This window comes from Oryctolagus cuniculus, chromosome 10 (genome assembly GCF_051225735.1).
Source record: "Oryctolagus cuniculus isolate XC-2025 breed Fujian yellow rabbit chromosome 10, ASM5122573v1, whole genome shotgun sequence".
NCBI lineage: Eukaryota > Metazoa > Chordata > Mammalia > Lagomorpha > Leporidae > Oryctolagus > Oryctolagus cuniculus.
In genome coordinates this window covers 104,716,431-104,738,446 of record NC_142876.1, presented here as the reverse complement: position 1 = coordinate 104,738,446, position 22,016 = coordinate 104,716,431, and the positions used below count along the sequence as shown (strand labels likewise).

General features: G+C 54.7%; 1 protein-coding gene across 1 annotated transcript in view; it reads right to left on the bottom strand.

Moving 5' to 3' along the window:
- Positions 1–1,842: 1,842 nt before the first annotated feature.
- LIMD1 (LIM domain containing 1) overlaps positions 1,843–22,016 on the bottom strand; it is a 58,218-nt gene continuing 38,044 nt past the window's right edge. Inside the window, exons 3-8 of the mRNA XM_002713396.6 lie at positions 16,046–16,113; positions 12,083–12,145; positions 7,137–7,267; positions 6,520–6,571; positions 6,064–6,132; positions 1,843–5,115 (exon numbers count right to left, since the gene is read on the bottom strand). Of these exons, the coding sequence (XP_002713442.3) occupies positions 4,978–5,115; positions 6,064–6,132; positions 6,520–6,571; positions 7,137–7,267; positions 12,083–12,145; positions 16,046–16,113 (521 nt within the window). The 3' untranslated portion in view covers positions 1,843–4,977. The remainder of the gene's footprint in view (positions 5,116–6,063; positions 6,133–6,519; positions 6,572–7,136; positions 7,268–12,082; positions 12,146–16,045; positions 16,114–22,016) is intronic.

Sequence of the window (22,016 nt, the reverse complement as noted above, 5' to 3'; positions counted from 1 at the left end):
CCCTGGGGACAGAGTACTCCCTGTGTGCAGGGCCACTTGTACAAACAGGGGTGACACCTGGTATTCGGTAAGCACCCAGACTCAGCTGTGGCTCTCGCTACTGCTTCATTCTGGCCCTCAGAGCCAAACCAGGTGTGTCCACCGCATCAGCCCCAGTGGCTCCTGTGCCGGAGGTCAACTCTGGACTGCTCCTGATGGGGTCATCTCCAGGGTGCCAGGTTGGGAGCCTGGCCCTGGCAGGAGGATTCCCATCACAGAGCTCTTCAAGTGCGCCTGTCGGGCTTCTACGCTGTTACCCAGAACGCTGCTTTACCAGCGCACCAGAGGCTTTCTTTTTCCTGAGTACATTAAAAACAAATTTTTAAAATGTATTTATCTATTTGCAAGGCAGAGAGATGAAGAGCCAGAGATCTCTCGTCTCCTGGCTCAACTCCTAAATGCCCATAGAAACCAGGGCTGGGCCAGGCTCACCCAGGAGCCTGGGACTGAATTCGTGTCTCCCGGGTGGGTGGCAAAGCCCGACTCCTTGAGCCACCATCCGCTGCCTTGCAGGGTATACGTTAGCAAGAAGCTAGAATTGGGAACAGAGCAGGACTGAAACCCAGGTACTCTGGGGTCGGGCACAGTCAGCACCTGAACCACTGTGTCAAACGCCCCCCACCCCAACCATGTTTTCCACCCTAAGAAAACAGGATCCCATTTGTAAAATTAGTTCAGCTGCTCTGTCATCTAAAAAAAAGAGAGAGAGAGAGAGATGTTTTGTTGTGGCATAAGGCACTGCAACCAGCACCCTCGTTCTGAGCTTTCTTGTACGCATCCTACCCGGCAGCCCCAAGGCCTTACACAAGCCAGGGGGCAGGGAATGACAGTGGCCACTACACCCCCCACCCAGCCCCGGGGTTCGCAACACGGCACTGGGCAAATCCCGCCTCTGTGCGTGCGGCCACTGCCAGCATCGCCTCTGGGACCCTTCGGTGTAACCTCAGAACAGTAACTTGCACAAGAGGGAAAGATAAAATGACCACCACTCAGCGGCCAGTTAAGCCAACTGCTGGTTCCTGGAATACAGTTCTTCCAGGCCTCTCCGGAGTGTTCCGTGTATCTGGTGAGCACAGGCCCCTCCGGATCCAGTTCCAGGTTATCTTTTCAAAAGGCGTCTGTGTAGAAAACACTGTGAATGACAGAGATCACGTGTCTCTGGAGGAAAAGCCAGACGGGCTTACTGCCCATTATAGAAGACAAGCTCCCACCTGGCCTCCTTCCTGGAGCCCCGGAGGTGCTGGGCTCAGGGAACCATTGCAAGTTCTGATGATCTGGCTGCTGCCGCTTCTGGGAGTCATGAACTGTCGCTGGTCTCGGAGTCCTAACTCCCGCCAGGATGCATGAAAGCAGGGAATGTTCCTTTACTAGCCTGCAGATACGGCAACACCTCAGACCCGCTGCAGGCTCAACGCCCAAGTGTTACTTTAAGACAACAGAGCAGGTGGCGCGGCCGTTAGGGTGCCCGTGGGCCTCCCATGCTGCAGGGCCTGGGTTTGGGTCCCAGTTCCTCTGCTTCCTTCCAGTTTCTCACTTCCTGCTAATGCCCATCTTGGAGGGCAGCAGATGATGGCTCTGTCCACCCACGTAGGAGACCCAGATTCCATTCCAAGCTCCCGGCTTCAGCCTGGCCCAGCCCTGGCTGTTGAGAGCATTTGGGGAAATGAACCAGCGGAGGGAAGATCGCTTCTGTCTATGTCTAGCAGTCTTTCTGTCACTCTACCTTTCAAACAGATAAAAATAAAACTCCCAATAAACAATACAAAGCTTTCTCTACACACACAAAAGGCCCAGGAAACATCATTATCATTATGTTGGAGAGCACTTTAATAGTCTACCAATTGATGCAGTTTTATTGTCAGAATACTTTGCATAATTTTACAGGAAGAGTACAGTTTTGGATAATTTTATGGTAAAAGAGACAATGAAGGAAAATAACTCCCCTGCGTGGTTAAACTTTCATACACTACACGGCGACGTCCCATATCTGAAAGACACTCTATATACTTTACTCATTTTTTTTCTTCTAAAGTTACTTCAAATACTAGCTGGGAAACGAGACTGATCTTGGCACAAACGAGAGCCCAGACAAGGAAGTGGGTCCCGGCAGGCAGGGTTTTGGACAGGTCCGTCAAGCACACCCCCTCTGCAGGGGCGCCGGCAGCCACCACCCGCTCCCTTTCCTCTCTCAACTCCTAACGCTGCTGGCTTTCACTGTGGACGTGCGACTCAAGTCCACGGAATCAGGGTGATGGGGGTGCCTGGGGGTGCCCTGTTACCCGCCAGCCACCCAGGACGCCACAGCGACTCGGGTGAGAGGGCTGTTCACCTGAGCACTAACCACAGACAACCAAGAGTCCTGTGCAGGCCCTGGGGAGAGACAGCAAATTGCTCTTTACCAAAACGATGGTAACGGGACAGGGAGGAGGGTGGAGGCTGGCTTTGGGACTTAGGGTCAGGCCGTCATCCTCCTCGCTCTTCTGAAACCCAAGTTACCCAGGACACTCAGGAAGGGCTACTTGTTCTAACTTTAAAAAAAAAACAAAACTTCATCCCGCTCTACGGGGCTCTTAGATTTTCTTGTTAGGTGCCCACAAGCACAACCCCTTTACGTTACGGTTCTGTGTGGTTAATAACTTACAGAACAGGAGAGCCCCTCCTCATAGCTTCCGTGCAGGGGCCCGAGTTCGAGGAAGGAACCTGAGATTCCTACCCGTGTGCTCTCCTGGGAGACTAAGAACCCGAGAGGTCCCCAGCAAGACTTCTAGGATGCACGGACTCTCCTTCATGGTTTTTTGTCAAATAACACAAAAGGCCAAGTTCAGACACACCTGGATCACCTCAATCAAGGCCACATCAAAAACATGTCATTTAAAGAAGCAGTCGCACACATTTAGACTGATTACCCAATTTGCATAGGAATTCCTGCTCCTTCGGCCGGCACCTCCAACAGTTTTCTGCACTCTGGAGCGAAGGTGTCAGCATAGCCAGTGCTCTGGGCTGGCAGGGGCAGGCGAAGACACACAGGCCGGCTCCATCTCCCCCGGGCCCTGCCAAAGCTGAGCCAGGTGACGCCCTGGCTCAGGATTCAGTTCCCCAGCCCCCCAGTCCGTGGGCCTGTGAAGAGGAGGTGAGGAAGGCTCATGGCTGCTTCAGCTGACATCTGGCCAGGGGATTCCAACACAACATGCTCCTCAAAGATGGAGAAAACCGTCCTAAGCGCTGAGTCTGTGTTACAGGCGACGGCTGCTTCCCAGTAAGTCAGAACACGACCTGTGAGCGGAGTCAGGTGCAGCACCACGCCGGCGTCCACATACAGGGGCTCAGCTCCCCGAGCCCGGCAGCCCAGCCCCCGGGCCTCTCACTCAGGCCCCCAGGCCCTTCCTGTAACAAGGCCAGGGGCCCTCCCCACAGGCTGTAAGGACAGGAGCCAGCTAGTCCTCTTCCTGCTTGAATTACAGAGCCGTCAGTCTTGAGCTCTGGTTCAGGAGTGTGGCTTGCAGGGCCCACTTTGCCTGTCCCAGGCAGAGGTTGTCTTGAAACCCAGCCCTTGCAGCTTCCAGAGCAAGGGCCCTGAAGGGCAACTGGATCCACCCCCAGGCGACCGGCAGCTCCGATCACGTGACCGGGCCAGCGGCAGTCAGACCGCTGGGAAGCCAGCGGAGTCCAGCGCGATGGTCCCATTCCTTCTCTCTCTGCGACCTGGTGAGGCTGTACCTGTGAGGTATTTTCTGTGTATGGAAGACTGAAGTGGAAGGAAAGGATCTGAAACAGGACAGACAAAAAGCAGTGTACCTGGTTCTGGTTTCTTCTTCACACAACGGTGCCTGTGCCGAGAACTGGGCCAGAGACAAAGCCCTCCCAGGAACCCAGCAGGTTCTCCCGAGGCTCGTCCTTCCTTCCGGGCCGGCTCGGGGTCTGTCACCCACAAAGCCTCTCCCTGCCTATGCAGGAGCTGTTTCTCAGTGACAGGGACAGCATTTCCCAAAAGCCCCATCGTTAAGTAAGCTGGAGCAGGTGCAAGGGCTGTCCCCTCCTGGGGTCCTGAGACTTGCTTTGCAGAAGCAGCTCCAAAGTCACCGAATGTCACAGCTCCAAGAGAGAAAAAAAAAAAAAAAAAACCAGCGCTAACAGGCGGGCAGAAAGTCCTGGTGCCTGCACCAAGTTCTTCTCCCAGGGCAGTCTCCATGGGGGCCCCGGCTGCTTGCAGGGGACCGAGGACGGGGGGGCCATGCCCAGGCAGAGTGCTGCAGGTGGAGAAGGAGGGGAACTCGCCTCACTTGCTTCAATCCTGGGCTTGGCTTGCTCAGCAGGTTCTTCTCGGGATGTGAGTCCAAGTTAGCACTTCCTTCTTGTCCTAATGGGGTTAAAACCTGCAGCCTTCTCAGATGTGCTAAGCTCTGGGGAGGACAAGAGCCTGGAGGTGCGAGCGTGTGTGTGTGTGAGTGTGTGAGTGCACGTGCATATGTAGGCGTGTGCACGTGCACACATGTGTCTCTGTGTGGGGGAGATTGTATGAGTGGGACGTGGTGTCTGGGTGCAGTTTTTCCTTAGGGGGGGTAAGGGTTGAGGGTGTCGGCCACCGAGCTGTCACCGCAAGGGGCAGCGGGACACACACTGCAAAGCTCTCTCGGGAGAGCATCAACAGCTCCCAGGGTGCCAGCAGGCTCCGCCAGTGGCACAGACACGATCTCGGGTCCAACGTCCCGAGTGTGTCAGGGCCTCTTCCTGAGTGACCTGACGAGGGTGTGGCAGTGGAGGAAGGCACAGGTACCAGATAGACGGCGGCCACCTCACTGGTTAAAGGGAAGGCGAATGTGCACACGCACGAACTTGCCTGCCTGGCCCTCTTCCTCCTCTACCCAAATCCCCCTCCAGGGGCCCTGCAAGTCACAGCCCCGCAGAGAACCCCGCTGTGAGGTCCGGGAGCAGCTCTGGCTAGAAGTGGTGCTGGTGGAGGGCTGCGGTCGGGGGGCCCGGCTCCAGCCGCTTGACGTGGCAGGAGTGACAGAACAGGCGGTCCTCCAGGGGGTAGCAGCGGTGCCCGTCTTCATCATTGAGCTCCACACCACAGTCCTGCAGAACAAAGACGACATGACTGACATGAGGGTCAGGGCCCCGAAATCAGCTCCTGCCCAGGGAGGGCCGTCCGCCACGGGAGGCGCTCACGGGTGCCGTCAGTATACACGCACCCTAGGTAGACAAGGATCTCGGGGGCATTTTCTACAGACTAGGTGCGGAAATGTATAGATGCACCTGTTTCTTTTAACTTTTAAATGCAGCTATTAGAAAATCCACAGGGCTTGGGTCTGTGGCTCTCCTATTTGTACAGGATGGTGCTGGTCTGGGTACACGGAGAGCACTGCTCAGGAAATGGCCCCACCTTTTACTCCCAGGCCCTGGGGCAGCACTGGCAAGAATCCCTGCCTATTTCTTCTGTGCTGGCAGTGGGAGCCATCTACAGGTCACCCTCAAGGTCACAAAATGAATCTCATTGCCTTCCGTGGGTGAAGCTACTTAACTGTGGCTGACACTCCACAGGCACCCTGCACAGGGGCTGAAGGGGGCAACCCCAGCTCTCCCAAGTCATGTGCACTAGTGGGTCTTTCAACGGTGGGTGCCCACCCGCCTCCACCCCACCCTGCCGAAAGGTGTGTTACAAGAGGAGTTTCTTCCTGATTTCCAGGGCTGCCCTGGAAGACAGAACAGCCAACAAGCTGGGGAAGGCGGATGCCTCTTCCCCAACTCACACACCTGCCTGACGAAGGGGCCTTAAATATTGGACCCAGGACCAGGAGAGCTGCAGGACTTGCAGGCATGGACGTGCAGAAAGTAACAAAGACCCCTCCCCAGCCCCTGGCCTCCAGCCCCCGCAGCTTCCCCTGCCTCCCCGCACTTCCTGCAGCAGCTCTGGAGGGCAGGCCCTTGCCAGAATCTCGTGGGCCATTCCACGCCCCAGTCAGCCTGCCACGCTTGTCTCCCAGGCTCCAGGTGGACTCAGGGGGCTGGGCCAGGAGCGCCTACCTCGCAGTGGTAACACTCCACATGGTAGTCTCTGTCCATGGACACCACACGGATGGTCTCATCTGAGCCCTGGCACCGAAGGAAAACAAGAACAGGTATAAGAGGCCAGTCAGGGGGCACTTCAGGCACCACAGGCCTTGGGGTGGGAAGGGAAGAAGGTTCTAGAATAAGCAAGGGAGGTCTCAGGAGAAGACCATAAATCAGAGGTGAACATGGACACTTGCGGGAGAAACAACAGACTTAGCTGATGAGACGGGAGTGGGACAGGAAGCAGTCTTCGCTCATGTGCTAAGCTGGGAGTGAGCGTCAGGCAAGACTGTGACCTGGTTCAAGATCAGGAAGGCACTGGGCTGGGAGGCTGGGCCAGGACAGAGGGATAAGGACAGGACTCGGACCTCGTAAAGGACGCCGAGGAGATACTCAGGCCCCGGGAGTACGTCTGAGAAGGCGTCTTACCTCGGGAGGAAGAATAGCGAGCCCGCAGGCTGCACACTTGGGGGCCAGAACCCTGCAAAGGAGGAGGAAAATGCACATGGATTCTGGGAGGCAAAGCCCAGAACAAGATGTGACCCAGGAGCCCGCACGTAGCTTTCCCCGCTGGCCACCTCCCACCCATCACTCTGCATCCCGCCAGCCATGGCATGAAGACTGGAGCCTGGCTCGCTGCAGGGAACACGCCTCAGCATTGCTCCGGGAGGGTTCCCCAGCTGTAGGACACTTGGCTGCCTCCCACTCTCCAGGGGTTGAAGACTAACCTGTTTGCTTACTCCCATCCTGCTGAGGCACCTAAGCATGGCGGAAACCAACGCTGCAGGTACCCTGGGAAGTCAGGTAAAACTGGAGCTACTGGGCCCTGGGTTCCTCCTGAGCCTGGCCAGTTCCTCTCTGCACAGTGGCATCACTGACCTCCTAAGGCCCCGGCCATATCCCTCGAAACCAGTGAGCCTTTGCTGGATGGGGCACTAATGGTGCGAGCAGCCAGCAGCAGACACGCATCCTGGTGTCCAGGGGTCACTCTGCCAGGATCAGCACGGCCCGGGGGCGCAGCTCCTGTCTGCTCCCCTCCCTCTTACTTGTGGTAATCTCGGACGCAGTAGATCTTGTTCTCCGAGTCCACAGTGAAAGGCACCCCGTCCAAACACTCATTACAGACGACGCAGCGGAAACAGCCCGGGTGGTAGGACTTCCCCAAGGCCTGCAGGATCTGGGGTGTAACACAGGAGAGGCCAGCACTCAGCAGGGATTGTAGGGAAGGGACGGTGGGAGGGAAGAGAAGCCACCACGTGAGCAGTCACACAGCACACACGCACCCCTGAGCTTCCCTTGGACCATGAGCAATCGACAGTGGGGCGAGAAAGGCAAATGTATGCCTGTATAAACGGAGATCAAACGAGACCCTTCTCCTGTAATCCACCCCAGGGCCCAGCTGTTGGGCACAGTGCTGATGATGTCCCCGGGGACACCCACATCCCGCATCAGAGCACCTAGGTTTTGGGTCCCTGCTCTGCTTCTGATCCAGCTTCCTGCTAACACACGCCCAGGGAAGCAACAGTGATGGCTCCAGTACTTGGATCCCTGCCACCCCCATGGAGGACCCAGACGGAGTTCCTGTCTCCTGGCTTCAGCCTGGCCCAAACCTGGATGCTGCAGTCATCTGGGGAGTGAACCAGCAGAAGGAAGCTCTCTCTCTTTCTGCCTTTCAAATACACACACACATACACAAATAAACAAATAAATAAACAGAACCCTTTTATAGATGCTAGGGTAGGACCAAGCAAATCCTGGGGCCAAAACCCACCAGGGAGACTCACAAGATGCTGAGCAGAGCCACCAAAGGACTCATCCCAGATGAGAAAGCAACAAGTTCTTGGGAAAATGAAAGGAAATCGCAGATGCAAAGGGCAGAGCCTGAAACAAAGCTCTTAGCGTCTGCCTCCCGGGAGCCCCTCCTCGCCGCTCTGCCTCCGGAACACGGTAAGCAGAGTAAGACTACCCCAAGTCCAGACGAGGAAGCAGAGCCCACTGCTTTCCCTCTTAAACACCATGAATGGAACCCTCCACAGGCCCCCTTTCCTCTCCATGTCCTCTGCCCTGTGTGTGGCACCTGGAACGGCTGCAGCCATCCTGAAACCTGGGCAGAACCAAGACACAGGGGGTAGGAGACGGAAGGAACATCCTTGATGATGCCAACAAGGAACCAGCTAACTCACCAGAAACACGCCCCCTCTGTCCCCTGGGAACTCGATAAACATGCCCATTCCCAGACCCCATCCCGACCTCTGCAACCTGAACCTGGAGGTAAGCTGGGGCAGCTGTGTTTCAGTAAAGCTCACTCCAGGGCAGGCTCAAGTCTGAGACTCACTGGTTCAAGTTACAAATGAGCCTGGGTTCTCTTATGATTAAAAACAGCCGGGGCCAGCGCTGCGGCTCAATAGGCTAATCCTCCACCTGTGGCGCTGGCACACCGGGTTCTAGTCCCGGTCGGGGCGCTGGATTCTGTCCCAGTTGCCCCTCTTCCAGGCCAGCTCTCTGCTGTGGCCCGGGAGTGCAGTGGAGGATGGCCCAGGTGCTTGGGCCCTGCACCCCATGGGAGACCAGAATAAGTACCTGGCTCCTGCCATCGGATCAGCGCGGTGCGCCGGCCACGGCAGCCATTGGAGGGTGAACCAACAGCAAAAGGAAGACCTTTCTCTCTGTCTCTGTCTCTCACTGTCCACTCTGCCTGTCAAAAAATATATATATAAATACATATATGATCCGGTGTTCTCATATGATCCGTGGCTGGAAGCACCTTCACCGATTCGACAGGACATCATTTCTGCGATGACCTGTGCACAAACAGCTGTGCGCTGGGACCCACACAGAAAGCCTTCCACGGGCTGAAGGAAGGAGACGTGCAAGAGAGGAAAGCGCACGGGAGGCTGGCGGCATGGCTGCTCCAGCGCCTTCTACCGGGAGCCTTGGGTGGACGCAGCCGTGCTGCAGACACCGCAGGTCAGGACTGGGCGCTACACCAGCTGCCCTCAGCAAGCTCCGTTTTCACCCAAGCACTGAGGCCCTGCTCAACGGCAGTGCGATGCCGACACAGGAGCCTAATCATCCAGCGTGCCCAAGCCCACTGGGCCGTGTGCACGTCGGAATTCATTGTCCCCCGATGACTGCTGTCCTGGCAGAAAGAGATCCTTACGTTACTTTAACCCACACAGCACCTACAGTCAGGTTGGAAACAGATACCATTCTGACCAGTGTTAGCCATTTTTGTGGTGTGAGGAGAGGCACAGCTGGGTTCTTTGGGAGACCCGAGAGTGGCATCTAAAGGAATCTTTCTGTGCAGTGTTGAAATTCTTGGCAGGAGTTAAGGTTCTGTCTTTAAAGCGGGCATCGCTACCAAACAGACCTTCACTAAAAGTTTCCAAGTCCAAGGGAAGACCTGCGAGACTGCAGGTGCAACTTCTCATCGTCCCACACGGTGCCGACGTGCTCCAAAAACCAGCTCCTTCCTTTCCTGCCGCACAGATGGACGCGCACATCAAGACACGGACATCTCCCCTCCCCCTGAATCAGGACTCGCCCTGTGACTTTCTTTTGTTTTTTCTTCTTCAGCTTTATTTCTTGACTTATTAGAAAGACAGAGTGACAAAGAGGGAGAAAGACAGGGAGGGAGAGACCTTCTATCCACTGGTTCATTCCCCCAGATGGCCTCAATAGCTGGGGTGGTAGGTTAAGTAGCAATAGTTAAATGTCATACCCCGAGGACCAAAGGAGCCCTAGGACAACCAGAACTAAGGACAGGCTACAATCATCTCCTAAGTTTGGACAAAGTTGCTCTCACATACAGTGGGTTTGTCAGGACACTAAAATTCGGGACAAATCCTGCTAAAGAAATGGAGCTGTGCAGAACCTAGCAGGCACTGGGGAAGGCCAGCGTGAGCATTTGGGGCTCTTGTCTGCCTCCCCAGGAGAATGGGTAGAGGGCCACATTCCCAGAGAGCCTTGTTTCTCCCCCCCCTTGGATAGATTTATTTATTTATTTATTTATTTGAAAACCGGAAATTACACAGAGAGAGAGGGAGACAGAGATCCTGTGTATCTTCCATCCACTGGTTCACACCCCCAAACAGCTGCAATGGCTGGGGCCAGGCCAGGCCAAAGCCAGGAGCCAGGAGCTTCATCGGCGTCTCCCATGTGGGTGCAGGGGCCCAAGCACTTGGGCCATCTTCTGCTGCTTTTCCAGATACATTAGCAGGGAGCTGGATCAGAAGTGGAGCAGCCAGGACTCGAACCAGCACCCATACGGGATGCCAGCATTGCAGGCAGTGGCTTAACTCACCATACCACAGCACCAGCCCTGAGCCTTGGTTCCTACTGAGGACACCCCTCTCACAGAGCTGGATGACAGCAGGTGCCCTTCATGAATGGGGAGGGCTCCGATTCATAAAAGTTAGCCCATAAGCAGCAGAGATAAGAGTTTATGTCCATCAAAGTCACGCACAAGAGTGTTCACAGCAGCTTTATGCGTGAAAAGCTCCCAGACACCACCCAAATCTCCATCAACAGGAAAATGGCAAAACAGACAGTGCTACATCCATACCATGGATTTGACTTAACAATCAAAATAAATCAGGAGCCGGCGTTGTAGTGCAACGTGCTGAGCCACTGCCTGCATTGCTAACATTCCACATGGGTGCCTGTTCGAGTCCCAGCTACTCCACTTCCAATCCAGCCCCCTACTGATGTGCCTGGGAAGGCAGCAGAGGATGGCCCAAGTCCTTGGGACCCTGCATCCACATGAGAGACATGGATGAAGCTCCTGCCTCCTGGCTTCATACTGGCCCAACCTCAGCTGTTGCAGCCATTTGGGGAGTGAACTAGCAGATGGAAGATTGATCTCTCTCTCTCCCTCTCTCTCTCCCTCTCTCCAACACTGACTTTCAAATAAATAAAATAAATCTTAAAAAAAATAAATAAATAAACTGCCAAAATAGGCCACAACACGGATGGATCTCAGAAACGTATTTCTAAGTGACAAGAGGCACATCAGAGGAGTCTGTGCCATGATTTGTTTCCATGAAGTTCCAGAACCAGCAAAACTAACCCGTGGCAACAGGTGCTGGAATGCAGGGTGCCTCTGCAGGAGGCCTTGCGTGGGAAGTGGGAAGAGGCAAGAAGCAACCTCAGCGGTTCTGGGACGCGTTCTGCATCCTGACCCGGGTGCTGGTTACGTGGGTGTACCCACAGGTGGAAACGCATTCAGCTGTACCCTGAAGACCTGCACCCTTTGTTCTAGGAGTTATTTCTCAGGGAAAAGGTAAGAGTAAAAAACTAGCAACGATTAGCAATTCTCCTCTCCAGAATGGAGTTTAGGATCAGTGGACAGTTAATTCTTGCCAATTAAATGAATGCTATCAAATCTTTCCTTTAAAAGTACATGAAACCTTAAAGGCCAGATCCAATGGTGGACAACTTGGTCCATGTATTCAATGACCTCACAACCCAGACCACCCAGGAAAACTCATTCCCACCAAAGAGACAACGGGGGAGAGCCAGTAGACAAGCAAGGGTAGAAACATATCGGTCTTGTTCTGTTGTCTCAGAACTAAGCCCCCAAAACTTCCTAGGAATGGCCAAGCTGGGCAGAACAGGGGTGGAAAGCAACCATGTTCACCTGACGTCCTGCACTGGACTCCAAGGAAGCAGAAACCTGGCAACACCTCGCTGTACTGTGGCATCTCACCGGGAATGCCACAGGGATCACAGGAAATGACAGGGGGGCCAGAGGAGGTGAGAACAGCCCAGAAACAGGACCGCGCACCGTTGGGACAGTGAGAGATGCTAACGCCAGTGAAAGCTAACAGTGTGGATTCTATTCAAGCGAGCGAACTGCATTGCTGAGGGACTTCTTTTAACAGGACCAGCTCTAACGAGCCAAGAAGCACCATGCTCAACTCCATATTTACGTGTTCCCTGAATGCCCGCTCCTCTCCACATGTTGTAATCTTGCTCAGGGGATTCTACTCACCATGTCCATGATCAGATGTCCACAGAGAAAGCACCTGTCAGCAGACTGCTGGAAACCCGAGTACTGCGGAGGGAAGAGAGAGCAAAGTTAGACCCAGAGCGTGGTCCCGCCATCTGGAGAGCTACGGGCAATTTCTCTGAAAGATGTGTCACCCTGAGCAGGCCTCTGCTACTTCCCTGGGGACAACACTATGCTGTGCTGAGCCACGGATCATCTTCAGCCACGAGAGCCAATGCAGACACTACCACCACTCGCCGTAACAATGACCGTGTCTGGGACTCCCAGAGCGCCTGGCTCCATGGGGAGACTGTCCATAGAGAAACTTTTATCCGTAATCACAGCAGTTCTCTAAGAGGGGTTCCCTGGCACCACTAGAAAACTTGCACGAGATGCAAATTTTTGGCCCCACCCCAGACCTACAGAATTGGAAACAGGGCAAAGGGTCTGACCACCACCCTGATCCTTAAAAGAGTTCTGTCGGACACCTTTTATGATCCCAGTTTCTTAGATGGAAGCCAAGGGAAACCTAGAGAGGCTAAGGACATTCTCAAGGCAACACGACACATAAGGCACAAAGACAAGACTCAGTTCAAGTCCTTCTCTGGTTAAACGTCTCATGCTGGAGTCGGTGTTGTTGTGCAGCAGGTTAGACCACCCCCTGCAATGCAAGTGTCCCAGACAGGAGCTTGAGTCCCTGCTGCTCCACTTCCAATCCAGCTCCCTGCTCGTGCACCTGGGAAAGCAGTGGCAGATGGACTCCAAGAAATAAATTAAATCTATTTTAAAAAGGTAATGAAGGGGCCATCGCCATGGCAGAGTAGGTAAAGCCACTGCCTGCAGTACCGGCATCCCATATGGGTGCTGGTTCAAGTCCCAGCTGCTCCACTTCCAATACAGCTCTCTGCTATGGCCTGGGAAAGCAGTAAAAGATGGCCCAAGCCTTTGGGCTCCTGCCACCTGCATGGGAGACCTGGAAGAAGCTCCTGGCTCCTGGCTTTGGCCCAGCCTGGTCATTGCAACCATTTGAGGAGTGAACCAGCAGATTGGTTCCAGCAGATTTCTTTTCCTCCCTCCCTCCCTCCCTCTCTCTTTCTCTCTCTCTAACTCTGATTCAAATAAATAAATCTTTTTTTTTTTATTTTTTTTTATTTTTGACAGGTAGAGTGGACAGTGAGAGAGAGAGACAGAGAGAAAGGTCTTCCTTTGCCGTTGGTTCACCCTCCAATGGCCGCCGCTGCAGCCGGCGCACCGCGCTGATCCGATGGCAGGAGCCAGGATCCAGGTGCTTTTCCTGGTCTCCCATGGGGTGCAGGGCCCAAGCACCTGGGCCATCCTCCACTGCACTCCCTGGCCATAGCAGAGAGCTGGCCTGGAAGAGGGGCAACCGGGACAGAATCCGGCGCCCCGACCGGGACTAGAACCCGGTGTGCCGGCGCCGCAAGGTGGAGGATTAGCCTATTGAGCCACGGCGCCGGCTCCCAAATAAATAAATCTTTAAAAAAAAAAAAAAGCTAATGCTTTTTACATTAGTCTCAAAGAAACTTGATAAACCCTTACTTTACTTTACCAAAACACAAACATATATGAAGTCTTCAGTGTGGAAGTCTTCAGAAAACAGATACTACACACTGCAAGCTTGAATACTACAAGCATAACTTAATGAGGGAAACGGAATAGAAAGTAGATGGAATAGAAAGAAAATAAAGGGGCTGCCGCCTGCAGTGCCGGCATCCCATATGGACGCCGGTTCGAGTCCCAGCAGCTCCACTTCCAATTCAGCTCTTTGCTATGGCCTGGAAAAGCAGAATATGGCCCAAGTGCTTAGGCCCCTGCACCCGCATGGGAGACCTGGAAGAAGCTCCTGGTTCCTGGCTTCAGATCAGCATAGCTCCAGCTATGGCGGCCAGTTGGGGAGTGTACCAGCAGATAAAAGACCTCTTTCTCTCTCTGCCTCTCCTCTCTCTGTATAACTCTGACTTTCAAGTAAAATAAATAAGTCTTTTTAAAAAATTAAAGAAAAGACAACAGAAACTTTGCAACCCTACACCATATGCTGGAGGATGCTGCAGCCATTCCAAGGGACACAGCTCATTATTTCCACGGGGGATCTCACCGCACCAGCCCCACCTCTGGTTCCCATGATTCCTCTGGGCTGACTCCATGCTGGGTACCAAGGCAGGGCACTGGGCTCAGGTCTGGCCAATCAGAGCCTTGCATTTCCCCAGCACCAGTGAGTTTGTCCATAAGGCAGCAAACGACTCAGTGAGAGCCAATGAGACTCCAAGAACCATCTGGAGGCTTCTGAAAGAGGGATGGGTGCTTCCCGCGACCCCACCCTTTTTCCTGTTCTTTGACACACAAAATGGTGGAGAGCGAGAGAACTCTTCCATCTGCTCATTCACTCCCCAGATGCCTGCAACAGCAGGGGCTGGGCCGGCACAGAGCCGGGAGCCGGGAGCTCCACCCAGGTTTCCCATGTGGGTAGCAGGAACCCAAAGCACTGGATTAACAGTAAAAGATCGGAACCAGAGGCAGGGCTCAATTCCAGGTACTCACATATGGAATGCAGGTGTCGCAGGCAGCGGCTGAACCCACTGTTCCACAATGCCAGCCCTGCACTGGCACGCTTGCCCATCAGATCTGAACCGACCGTAAACCCTGGAGTGTCGCCACCTCCTTGCCACCACACAGAAGCTGAAGCCAGAAGCTAACCTTGCAAGGGGCAGGGCCAGAACCCGAAGACAAGGAGTCCCGAGGCACTGCTGGAATGAACTGCCTTGTTTCTGGAGCCACTCTGGCTTCGCGCGTCTGCTCCAGGAATCAACTCTTCCCACGAAAACCCAGCAGAGCTTTTCTCCAAGGGGAGGTGGGGAGAAGAGGGCTTCCATGGCGAACAAAGAAGCTGGGTCTCACATTCTTGTCCCCGAGACAACGGGGTCACCTCAACCATGTGGACCACACCCCAACTCCGGATGCTGTTGGGGTCTGCAGACCTCATGGTGGAGGGCGCGTTCTGCCCTCCCCAGGAGCTTACACTCAACAGGGGAGACAGACATGGACAAGGACCCCATGCTCTGCAGGCAGGCAGCACAGAGTAGGGGCACCACGCCTGGGTTGGGGGGAGAGACAGACAGGCTGCTGATGGGCCCTGGGCAGAGGAAGTGGGGAAGACAGGGCAGGCAGAGGCAATGGCAGCCGCCGAGGCAAGCCGGTACGAGGCTCTGCAGGCCACTGTGGAGAGGCAAGGCCTGGCCCTCAGGGAGTTTCCAAGCAAGCATGCTTCACACCCTGCAGATGCTGGGACCAGGCAGGCCAAGGCTGCACGGTGTGAGGCCTCCTCGTGCAGGCAGTGTGGGAGGGCCGGAGGCTAAAGGAGCACACAAGGGCTCCTTGCTAACCGTGTGCCGGGAGCCACGGCAGGGAGGGGGTGTCCAGGGCGGACCTGGGATGCAGTTCTGCCACCAGTAAGGTGCTGTTTTGTGCTTCAGGCACACAGCATGTGAGGGGCCAGGGGACACGTCCCGTGGGCAGCGGGGCGATAGTGGCTGGCCTCAGAGGTGCAGTAGGGCTGGGGCTCAGCTCTGGGAGTCACTGGCACAGAATGTCAGTGGCAACGGCTGGACTCCCAGGGACAACAATCCGAAGCAGGAGGAGGAAGGGGGAGGAGGGAGAGGAGGGGGAGGAGGAGCGAGCCGGGCTCCCAAGCCAGTGGTTAAGAGATGGAGAGGAGGCACAACTGGGAAGGGTGCATGCATGCACACATGTGTTGTACACACACTACACACATATATGTACACACACATGCATATGTACAAGCACACATGCACACACACACCCGCCCACACCCACAGAAGGTGAGACAGGGCCTCTGTGGAGCAGGCCGGGGCCCCTCCAAGCACCCCCCCCAGCTCTCTGGCCATACCAGGGGACGATGGGCACTACAGGCACGGGTGACGCACTCACCAGAAAGTCTTCCTCACAAAACACTTTGCCATTGACAAAATAAAAGGCTTTTCCTCTCAGCTTCCGGCCTGCGGGAGAAACACAAAAGCGGGGTAATGAGAAAACTGTCAACACACAGTTTAACAAAACCTTCCTCCAGCAGAGAAAACCTGCAGATAACAACAAAAAGCCAGCTGTCACCGGCTTCCGGTGACCGGGACACGTCGTGGCCTCCAGGGCCGGGCAGGCTGAGGCCAGGAGGCAGGGTCCCCTGGGAGCTATTCGGTGAGATGGGGCTGACAGGGGAGTCGTCCCGCCTACCTCCTCTCTGCTTGGAAGGCAGGCAGCAAGGCACCAGGTGACGGGACTACACGGGACACTCAGGGGCACTGGGGACTGTCACCCTGGCACGCTCTGCAGTGGATGCCTGTGACATCCAACCGGGAGAGTCCTCTAAGAGGTTAACTTTACTTGTCCATCCTGTTTTTCATCTGAGCTGTAGAAAACACCCACCATATGGCAAGTGTCATGGTGCACTGGATTAAACCACCGCTTGTGACACCGGCATCCCATATCAGAACGTTGGTTCAAGTCCCGGCTGCTCCACTTCTGATCCGGCTTCCAGTTAATACACTGGAAAGCAGCAAGTACTGGTGCCCAACGTGGGAGACCCAGATGGAGTTCTTGGAGCCTGGCTTCAGCAGTGCCCAGTTCTGGCTGTTGCAGCCATTTGGGGAGTGAACCAGTGGATCAAAGTCATCTCTCTCCTCTCTCTCTCTCTCTCTCCCTCCCTTTCAGATAAATACATCTTTTGTTTAAAAAAGAAAGCATACCCTCTTGAAAAGATACTATTTTTGGTTTTCACTTGATCTACAAGGGTCAGGCAGGAGTGGGGCAAATTCAAATTACTCCGACCGACTCCTGGATGCACTGTCACCTTGCATAAGGCTAAGGACACACTCACATCATCCCTTTGTGCCCTGCAGGAAACTCAGTGGGCTGGGAGGTCAGGGTAAGCAGGTGCACCTCTGCGCAAGGCTCTGGCCCCGCCCGATAGCAGCTGTCACAGAACTGAGGACATTTCCAGTGCCAGGCCCCACACGTACCCAGCATACTCCAGGGGATGCCCACCACGGAATGCTGCAAGCCCCTGGGAGCCAGGGTCCCCCCACCTGGGAGGGGAATCAGCAATGCCGCAAACACGAGCTGTGCCCAAGAGACCCAGCAAGTCCAGGGACAGACACGGACCGCCCTCGCAGGCAAAGCGCACGAGGCAGGCGGAGGGAGGCTCCACGGGGTCGCGGCGGAGCTCAGGGGGAGCCGAGAAAAACCGAGATTCTGTGGCAGCCGCAGAACCCTCCAGACGGGGAGAAAACAGCAACTATTACGGCTTCTACAGATTTTCTATCTTGGGGCCGGCGTTGAGGCACAGCAGGCTTAGCTGCTGCCTGCGACACTGCACCGGTTCAAGTCCTGGCTGCTCCACTTCCCATCCAGCTCCCTGCTAACGGCCTAGCATTGGAGGCATTGGAGGATGGTCCAAGTGCTTGGACCCCTGCCACCCAGGTGGGAGACCTGGGTGGAGTACCAGGCTCTTGGCTACAGCCTGGCTCAGCCTCAGCTGCCACAGCCGTTGGAGAGTGAATCAGCAGATGGAAGATTGATTCATTCTCTCTCTCTCCCCTTTTCTCTCTCTCTCTTTCACTTCCCTTCAAATAAATAAATATGGTTTTCAAAACTAAAAAGCCCAGCTGCTCCTCAGTGGGGAGGCAGGAGAGGGTACCAGGGGACAGAAGAGGCGGCAGCACCACTCCTGGCTGCAGACCCCAAGGGCCAGAGTCAGGCCAAAGGGATCTAAAGCGCTTCACGGGTCTGCAGGCCCTGCCCTTCCCCAGCCCTGGCCAGACCCTTGCTGGTCACAGCATCTGCTGCTGCCTGACCCGGTGTCGTCCCACCGTCTCCCCAACGCTCACGCTGGTGCGGGGCGGAAGCTGGGAGACCTCCTGCGGGTGCACCTGTAATCTGAAGTCAGCCTTGCACGCAGAGGGCTCAGCCATGTCTAGAAGAATGCAGTGTCGGGCTGAAGAATCAAAAGCAAAGGCCAGCCGTGGGAGAGAGGATGAGCGGGATGCAAAGATCATGGCTTTAGGACCCTATACACCAGGGATGGCAACAAATCGGTAAGAGCAGACCAGCGCCCTCTTCCCTGAGCATCTGGGGCACTGGCAGACATCAACGCCCATGGGTGGTCAGACACCTCCCATCAGACGCCAATGGACTGACAAGCAGCACACCCACAGCCTCCTCCCTGCTTTAAATCTCGGAAGACGACCAACACCAGGAGCAACGGATAGGTGCCCAACTGTTACACCATGAGGGAGCCCAGCCATCATACTGGGAGGGCACCCGGCCGTCACACTGTGAGGGCACCCGGCCGTCACGCCGTGAGGGTGCTTGGCTGTTGCACCGTGAAGGTACTCGGCTGATATATTATAAACATACTCAGCTGTTATGTTGTATTGCTTAGGGAAAAATATCCAGGCAAAAAAGTCTGCACATACAGACACTGCATTTTCTCCCCGAGTATTTGTGATCCACAGCTGGTTGAATCCACGGATGTGGAAGTGGAAGTTAAGAATATCAAGGACCAGGGTCGGTGCTGTGGCGTAGTGGGTAATGCCACCGCCTGCAGTGGCAGCATTTCATATATGGGTGCCAGTTCAAGCCCCGGCTGCTCCACTTCCAATCCACCTCTCTGCTATGGCCTGGGAAAGCAGTAGAAGATCGGCCCCGCTCTGGCCGTTAGAACATATGGGGAGTGAACCAGTGGATGGAAGACCTTTCTCTCTCTCTGCCTCTCTGTAACTCTGTCTTTCAAATACATAAATCTTAAAAACAACTATCAAGGGGCTGGCGCCGTGGCTCAATAGGCTAATCCTCTGCCTTGTGGCGCCGGCACACCGGGTTCTAGTCCCGGTCGGGGCGCCGGATTCTGTCCCAGTTGCCCCTCTTCCAGGCCAGCTCTCTGCTGTGGCCCGGGAGTGCAGTGGAGGATGGCCCAAGTGCTTGGGCCCTGCACCTGCATGGGAGACCAGAAGCACCTGGCCCCCAGCTTCAGATCAGCGCGATGCGCTGGCCACAGTGCGCCGGCCGCGGCGGCCATTGGAGGGTGAACCAACGGCAAAGGAAGACCTTTCTCTCTGTCTCTCTCTCTCACTATCCACTCCGCCTGTAAAAAATAAAAAAATAAAAAATAAATAAAAAAATAAATCAAGGACCAATTACAATCAAATGGGAGGAAGTGAGCAAAGCGCAGGAAGACGCACCACAAAGAAAGAACACCTGGGGCTGGCGCTGCGGTGCAGCAGGCTGAGCTATCGCCCCTGACGCTGGCAACCGCATGCGCGCCAGATCGAGTCCGGGCTGTTCCACTTCCAATCCACCTGCCTGCTAATGCGCTTGGGAAAGCAGCGGAGGGTGGTCCGAGTGCCTGGGATCCTGCAGCCCATGCGAGAGACTAAGATGCAGTTCTAGGCTCCTGGCTTCAGCCTGGCCCAGCCCAGTCCAGTCATTGTGGCCATTTGGGATGGAACATCTGTCTCTCTGCTCTCTCCGTAACCACCTTTCAAATAAATAAAACTAAATCTTGAAAAAGAAAAGAAAACCTGTTAAACCTCAAGTCGTCATCAGGGTTGTTATACCAGCCTAATTCCTGTGATATAATGAGAAATGTTCAGGCCCACCAGCACTCACAGTAACACAAATGAAAACCACAATGAGATTCCACCTCACTCCTACAGACAGGCAAAACTACCACATCCGACACCCGCCGGTCTTGGTGAAGGCGCAGGACAACAGCAGCTGTGCACACGTGTAGGAGTGTGCACTGGGACATGAAGAAAATCCACACAACACCAAGGAAGGCTGCCTGGGGAGCTCTCCCGGATGGGCACAAGGGGGCCTGCACTGCACGGCCACGCTGCTTACAGAAGGCCAGACGCATCTGCACCGCTCAGCAACACGGGAGACAAGACAGACAAGGAGAGGAAGAAGCTGCAATGATGCCTAACGGATGCAGCCCCCCACAGCAGCCGGGATGGACACACCAGGCCCACACGGATCCTTATTGGCTGAACTAAGGATACAGGCAGGTGACTTCAGTAAACTGTGCAAAGACCCACGGATGTGACAGCTTTCACGCGGGCTCCAGCTCACTCACATAACCACCGTACTGATCTTTCTTTAACTGACAGTTGTCTATGTGGGGACAGGAGAACAACACTGGGACCGCAGCGAGCACGCTCAGTTCATGATGTCAGGGGTCCTCAAAAAGCTCACGGAAAATGTGTCTTAAGAAAAACACTGCGGCCAGCACTGTGCATACTCGGTTAAGCCTGTCTGCAGGGCCGGTACCCCATGTGGGCGCCAGTTCTAGTCCCGGCTGCTCCTCTTCCGATCCAGATCTCTGCTGTGATCTGGGAAAGCAGTAGAAGATGGCCCGAGTCCTTGGGCCCCTGAACCCATGTGGGAGACCCAGAAGAAGCTCCTGGCTCTGGGCTTTGGATTGGCACAGCTTCGGCCACTGGGGGAGTGAACCAGCAGATGGAAGACCTCTTTCTCTCTACCTCTCCTCCTCTCTCTGCCTTACAAATAAATGAAAAATAAATCTTAAAAAAAAAAAAAAAACACTATGTGTGGATTTCAAAAATCCTTTGCACCAAAATGAACTTATCTTTAGATTCCATTTTCCCAGAGACTTTTTGAACAAGCCTGTGGCAGCTCTCCTGAGGAAGAAAGGGATGGAGTGGGAGGGGAACCCGGACAACTCTAAGTTACCCATAATTATACCCCTTAGAAAAAAGACAGAAGCAAAATGACAACGTGGAAATGTCTGATTCTGGGTGGTAGGAAAATAGGGCTACTTCCTATGGTTCTGTCCTACAATGTTTACAGTGTGCACACACACACACACACAGTCTCTCTCTTAGCTGAAACACTACACAGGCACCAACAAAGAATAAAAACACCTGCACTATAGGACAAAAAAGCTGAACTCTAACATGCAAATAATTCAATTATGAGAGTGTTATTTTTTAAACATTATTTTCACCTACTTGAAAGGCACAGTCAAGGGGCCAGCGCCATAGCTCAGTGGGTTAAGCTGCCACCTGTAGAGCCTCATGCCATACGAGCATCTGTTCCTGTCCCAACTGCTCCACTTCTGAGCCAGCTTCCTGCCAATGCTCCCGGGAAAGCAGCAGATGATGGCTGAAGTCCTTGCGCCCCTGCTGCCCACATGGGAGACCTGAAGCTCCTGGCTCCTGGCTTTGCCCTGGCCCAGCCCTGGCCATTGTGGACATTTGGGCAGATGGAAGACCTATCTCTCTGTAACTCTGACTCTCAAATAAACTAATTCATCTCAAAAATTAAAAAGAAAGGAAGAAAGCCAGTGCTACAGAGAAAGACACAGAGACAGGGACGTGCTGCCCAGGATTAAGGTGACAAGGACACAACAGTCCACCTGGTCACCATGCACCGTGCGATTGCCATCACACCAAGGCCAGGTTCAGCCAGGTGTGGAAACACCTGGGTCTCCCACAGGCTGCAGTTACAGCTAATCTAGGCCACTAGAGGGCGCCAAGAGTCCACAGGACCCGGCACAGGGCTCCCTCCAGAGTGCTGAGGGAGATCCTGCTCTCGCCCAGGAAGCCAGTTTTTTGTTTCCGTAAGGGGCCAGATCACCTGTACCCCAGGCATCACACAGGAACACTGAGCCCTCCGCACTGCATGGGAGACCCAGAGGAAGTTCCTGGCTCCTAGCTCCTGGCTCCTGATTAGCCTAACCCCAGCCATTTGGGGAGGGAACACTGGATATAGGGACCAAGGACTTGGGCCATCTTCCACTGCTTTCCCAGGCCATAGCAGAGAGCTGGATGGGAAGTGGAGCAGCAGGTCGAGACTCGAACTGGCTCCCATGATGCTGGCACTGCAA